The sequence below is a fragment of the Triticum dicoccoides genome, chromosome 2B (assembly GCF_002162155.2).
Source record: "Triticum dicoccoides isolate Atlit2015 ecotype Zavitan chromosome 2B, WEW_v2.0, whole genome shotgun sequence".
Classification (NCBI taxonomy): Eukaryota; Viridiplantae; Streptophyta; class Magnoliopsida; order Poales; family Poaceae; genus Triticum; species Triticum dicoccoides.
Window position 1 is genome coordinate 218,258,880 of NC_041383.1, and position 6,534 is coordinate 218,265,413.

The window sequence follows — 6,534 nt, forward strand, 5'->3', positions numbered from 1 at the left end:
CCATGAACGTGACATTGCTTCCTGTACTCCAAAACTCAAGAAAACTTATGCTATATTTGTTTCGTTAGCTTTAAAGAGAGAGGAGTTATGCCCATAATAATTAAAGTAGAAAACAAACATCATTCTGACATTCCGCTGAGAGCATTCGGGCACCTAAAGCTTTTGAAAACCTGTTCTCTTCCCGGCGCCGGCCCCACAACTAATAAGAAAACCCTCGGCCAGGAAAAGGGACCCAACCAGGCAGCTTTCAGGTACAACGCCTCGATGGAAGTAAAAGAAAATAAACAGTTATGTTGTGCACCCAACACCATTCCAACCCATTTCTTCTCTCCATCACTAGCAGCACCACTTACAAGCAAACATATCGGATAGATAAATTGGTAGTAGCCAAGCACACGGAAGCATGCCCAACTAGGAAATAGACGAGTGCACTGAAAGAGGGCCAATAAGGTGATGTTTCATGGTCATCCGTATGCAGCACCCGCGTTCATGATTCTTCCGCCAAACCCAACAAGGTGCATTTGGTCCGACAGGAGCACGCGACACTTTTTTTTTGCGGGAAAGAGGATTTCATTCATCAAGTAATATGATTACACTCAGCGGCAATGATGCTCGCGATCTCGTCGGGAGGGTTACGCAGCCAAACAGCAGTCCGCTGTTGAGTACGTCCCAAATGGGCGAGTGTGGCTAGCGAGATTTACACTACGCTTAATCTTCTGTAACTGGATCCTTCTTTCTTGAGCTAGCAGGGATTTAATCTCCATGACTCTATGAGTGTGAGCTGACCGATCTTTCCCCACAGCAGAGATCAAATGTAGCGCATCCGCACAATCGCTCTCTACCACAAGGTCCAATTCTGTCCAACTGAGCGCCAATGTTATGCCTTCGTGAATTGCAGCTAGTTCAGCCTCCAGTGCATCCACACAATTCACAAGGTCTCTGGTTGCAGCGAGCATCACAGCCCCATTGAGGAGCACGCGACACTACGAGTCCAGATAGGTTACATCCAATCAACTAGCGCATTAAACCTGAGTAGATAGCATAACAGGGGCATGGAGAACTGGAACACCATCATTATATGTTGCTTCCTGAACCAGACACGTGCAACAAACCCCGATGCCAGAGAAAGGGCTGGTAGCCAAGTACACGAATGGGTAATGGCCAGATAACAACCGAACAGATAGTTAAACAACCGACCAGGCAATGTTGCATAGCCGGCTATACAACAAGGATGACCCAAGGAGAGAGGTAGAGCGTGGGACGATAGTAAACGGATAAGGCTTAGATGGGCAAACATCCAACATCTCCTACCCCTTCGTCACATATGCGCACGAGACACCACACGCAGAGGCACCGTAATCGACGGACACATGCATGTGGTGTTTCATAAACACAATGTGTGTTCCCTTTTTGGCATCTATGCACACAAAAAATTAACACGTCATATAGAATATGTGCCTACAAAAATTTGGATTTGGTCAAACTGGAGCACGTAGTGTTGCAGATCCCAGATAGGTCATGTCACTTCGCTTGTCGTACTTAACATGAGAAGATGGCACATCAGTGGCCCGAGGAACCGAACGCCATCATTCATTCAACTTGCTTGGCTAGTAGTTATCCCTTGGCATTCATTCAAGTTGTCACACAAATTAACATCATAGAACATCACATATTCTTTTTCTTGAATTTCTCCTCTTGATGGTTATTCTCACACTTGTGGTTATTTTTTGCATGAATCTTGAGAACCTTTGCAAACTCATAAATGTGTGACATGTATATCTTTATATTTAACATTCAATGGAAAGATTTTAATGAAGCATATGAAAACCTGAGTGTGGCATAGAGTTGAAGAATCAATTCTAGATTAAAATCTTGCTTGAAGTTTTTGTGTCGCTCGTGCGGAACTAGCAGTCCAGGCAAGCGACATTCCTTCCCAAACATGTTAATACCTTGGTGGTGTTGCACCTGTGATGCTTGGACGGATGAATCATTTGAGGGATCCAAGAGGAGAAGGGAGCTTCCCTTCACTAAGTTTCTTTCGTCTATCACGAGTGCGCACCTAGTAGTAAACTCGAACATGTGATCTCTAACTACACTCATGTTCCTCAGCGTATGCATTAGATTTTTCTTCCTCGATAGTGTAGCATACTCTTTTTTTCTACTTGATCGACTTCCGCATACATGCTAACTCCGATTTCCTTATTAATAAAGGATATAAAATGTGATCGTGAATCACTAAAAGATATAAAATGTGTCCTTAGGCTTCCCAACACTTGTCCTTGAAGAACTAGGGGTCACCAACCATCTTCCTAGTTACATCCTTTTGGGTCGGCTATAATTGAAATACACTTGAACAAATATTAGTTCGTTTAATCAAGTTGCCATTCATCATCTTGATGCACTAAGAGTTTTATATTTCTTTTTGTTCCAGCTTACAAATGTGGAACATATGTCACAACACTAAGTTCCATCTGTTTCCACGCCATTTTCGTTCCTAGTTGTACACGTGTTGTCACTTACAGTAGTATATTTTTAAAGTCTATAAAATCCTCTATTACTATATAGTTGTAATCCATTAACTATATTTTATATCCATGTAATACATGCAACATCAGCAAGTCATACATGGCTCTCATAAGCTTTTTTTTCCATTAGTGCAAGCCACAACCTATATTGCCTATACATGCCGTCCTGCCACATCGGTAAGTCATACATGTCTGTCATAAGTTACATTTTTTTACATTGTTTTTGTGTTGTCATCGACGGGTTCATGTGTTATTTGCTTGTAGCACACTATGTAGTTTGCACTTCATATTTTTGTTACAAGATGACATTACATTAACTGTGATTTGAATATTTTTTTCTTTTTTTACGTACATCATTTTGTTCTGTTCTTTTTTTTTTTTTGAAGTTTTTCTTTTTTTATGTACATCATTTTGTTCTGTTTTTCTTAAACTAAGGATACAATGCTATGCATTAGGTTTAGTTGTTTTTGCAGCTGCATTTTTTTAATCAAATTCCCCGCAACAACAAGACGGGGGCTATCATCTATAGTTTTCAATAAAGTTACCAATGACAAACAAACCTAAAGTCTCCATGAGTAGGGCTGCTACATGAAAAGTCTTCACACGCGGGGAGAGCAATTAATCTCATCATTAAACAAATGGTGTTTCCTTGTCCAGATTCTCCGGTACAAATTCATTAATTGAATCCCCAAGCAAACAACATCGGTTGTTATGCAACCCCTCCAACCCCAACGGTTCTTGCATCAACCCCTCCTAACCTTGACCACCTCAAGCAAGCTACCCTTCGCTATATAAGCACTTCCCCACAAACCCATCTCCTCAGAACACAGAAACCCCACTTCCTCTGTATTCTTTCTCCCTTTAAACCCACCAATCTCTCTCTGTGATCCACACAGGCACACACTCGAAGAGAACATCAAAATGGTGAGTGCGCAGTACCAACTCAATTTCTCTTTGCTGATTACATTGTGTATGTTGCATCTTCGTGTTGTTCATATTACTCGTACGTCCAGGTTGCGGAGGCGAAGCAGAACGGCGTGGCCACCATGGCGGGCAGCAAGGCGCAGCTGATGTCGGTGAAGCGCAGGGAGCCGGCCCTGGTGTCGCCGGCGGAGGCGACACCAACGGGGGAGCAGTACTACCTGTCCAACCTGGACCAGAACATCGCGGTGATCGTGCAGACCGTGTACTGCTTCAAGTGCCCGTCGGGCCGCGGCAACGAAGGCGCCGCGGACGCGCTCCGGGCCGCGCTGGCCCGCGTGCTCGTCCACTACCACCCGCTCGCCGGCCGCCTCGGCATCAGCCCGGAGATGAAGCTCACCGTGGAGTGCACCGGCGAGGGCGTCCCATTCGTGGAGGCCGAAGCCGCCTGCGACCTGGCCCTCATCGGCGACCTCTCCACCCCGGACCCCGCCGCGCTGGGGCAGCTCGTGTACTCCGTCCCCGGCGCCAAGAACATCCTCGAGATGCCGCCCATGACGGCGCAGGTACACCACGCCACTCGCACGCGCTCGAGCGCAGAGGCATTGCATTAACTACGTATGCGCGTCGCCCTCCATTTCCACGGGGGCGGCTTCGTTGTGTCCACGGGGACCCTCGATCGCCTCTTCCATTTTCGTGAAAAAGGAGAAGATAAAAGTTTTGTGGATGCACGTATTCCCGGTGTTACTGCGCTTCCCTTGCGTGACCCGAATAATTGAAGTTAGTATTGGTTGGCTAGCAGTGAGGGGATCGACTCCACAGGGTTTGAACAAAAGTGAATTCAATGCGGCACCACAAAACATGTACTGCTTCCGGCCGGGTACTTCTTTGATAATACTCCTTTGTACAGTAGTCCTACTACAAGGTGCGCCACAGCAACCTTGTAGACAGGAGTGGTCAAGAGTTGAGGACTGGGCAATACTAGCCCAGGGCAAGGTTGTTATGGCCCACCTTGTAGACCGGGGAGTTGGGGGCGAATTTCTGGGTGCTAGTGTGCACATGAATCTCTTTTTTTCATACATAGTTTAAGGGTTTGATAAAATCAAAATATGTTTTCCTGGTACAGAGGTTTCTTTCCTACTAGTACCTACTAGCACCACTTTGATAAAATCCAAATATGTTTTGTTTGGACAAAGATTTATTTAGTACTCCATTGTTAGCTTAACCACTTCTACCTATAAATCAACCAAACCATACCATCGGTTTTGTTTTAGTTGTCGAGCTACCTCATGACATATTGACAGATACATGACATTCGCTAATAACTTATCCAATCATCCAACATGTAGTACCAGCAGCTAGGCTCCAAAACTCACACAAGATTAATCGTGCACCAAATAGTTGTTAACCTTGATACATCCAGCACTCAAATTAGTCAAAACGCTGCTGCTGGAAATTTAATGAATTTGAACTGTGTGGTTTGTACTTTGAGTTATATTTTTTTTTCGAAAAGGGCATCACCCCGGTGTACTTTGAATAGTAGAAATTTATTTACCATTGGTCAACTTAATTCGCAGGTGACCAGGTTCAAGTGTGGCGGCTTCAGCCTCGGGCTGGCCATGAACCACTGCATGTTCGACGGTCTGGGCGCCATGGAGTTCGTCAACTCCTGGGCCGAGATGGCGCGCGGCGCCACAGAGCTCACTGTGCCGCCGTTCCTCGACCGCTCCGTTCTCCGCCCGCGCGCTCCTCCTGTGATCTCCAACCCGCACTACGAGTTCGAGGAGATCGCTGACGTCTCGGAAATGGCGGCGCTCTACGGCCGCCAGGAGCTGATGTACCGCTCCTTCTGCTTCGATCCGGACAGGCTTGAGCGTGTCCGCGGTCTTGCCCTCGCCGACGGGGATCTCGAGAAATGCACCACCTTCGAGGCGCTCTCCGGCCTCGTCTGGCGCGCTCGCACCCGCGCGCTAGGGCTCGCGCCGGAGCAGCAAACGAAGCTGCTGTTCGCCGTGGACGGGCGGCGCCGCTTCGTGCCTCCGCTCCCAAAGGGGTACTTCGGGAACGGCATCGTGCTGACCAACGCACTAGCCACGGCGGGGGATCTGCTGTCGTCGCCGGTGTCGCGCGCGGCTGGGAAGGTGCAGGAGGCCGTGCGGATGGTAACGGACGAGTATATGCGGTCGGCGGTGGACTATTTTGAGGCGACGCGCGCACGGCCATCGCTGGCGTCGACGCTGCTCATCACCACGTGGTCGCGGCTCGCGTTCAACGGCGCCGACTTCGGCTGGGGCGAGCCGACCATGTCCGGGCCAGTCACGCTGCCAGAGAAGGAGGTCATACTCTTCCTCGCGCACGGCAAGGAGAGGAAGAGCATCAACGTGCTGCTCGGCCTGCCGGCTTCCGCCATGGACGCTTTCCAAGAGCTCATGGACGAGATATGATCGGCCCAGATTGATTGGATGCGTCAGCGACAGCGCTTATACACTGTTATTCTGCGTATTTTGCATGGGTTTATTAGTATGGTTTATCAGTATGTAACTCTGGTGAGTGTGTGTCATTTAATTATCAACCAGCATGGTCTGTATAATACTTTGAAAATATAATTTTCCATATGAGTATGCTTGTAGCAAAATCAATATGTTACTCCCTCTGTCCCATAATGTAAGACGTTTTTTTGACACTGCACTGAAGTCAAAAAACGTCTTATATTATAGAACGGAGGGAGTATATTATTGAAATGATAGAAAATAAATGGTGGAGATTCATCACCCTAAGGTTATCAACGGCTGAGATTCATCACCCTAAGGTTATCAACGGCTGAGATTCATCAACATTTACATATCAGTTATGTAGCGTCCTTCAAAGAATTATGGAGACTCAAGAGCTACTCGACAAAGTCAAAAGCATCAATAACAACCTCCATATTTTTCTTATGTGGGACCCGCTTGCCATTGGTTGACAGTTTCTTCCCCAAACCCCAATCCACCCATTATACGCACACGCAATACCATGGCGGAAGAGGGGTTTGGTGTCAGCACCAGCTTGTCAGGAAGGAGGCATCAATCACTCGTCCTCCACGGCGACG

General features: G+C 47.2%; 1 protein-coding gene across 1 annotated transcript; it reads left to right on the top strand.

The window, feature by feature from the left end:
* The first annotated feature begins 3,314 nt into the window (after positions 1–3,314).
* On the top strand, positions 3,315–6,179 carry LOC119363167 (omega-hydroxypalmitate O-feruloyl transferase-like). Its single transcript, XM_037628478.1, has 3 exons — positions 3,315–3,449; positions 3,539–4,012; positions 5,024–6,179. Exons 1-3 carry the CDS (start codon positions 3,447–3,449, stop codon positions 5,888–5,890), a joined length of 1,344 nt encoding a protein of 447 aa, XP_037484375.1. The 5' UTR covers positions 3,315–3,446; the 3' UTR covers positions 5,891–6,179.
* The last annotated feature ends 355 nt before the right edge of the window (positions 6,180–6,534 follow it).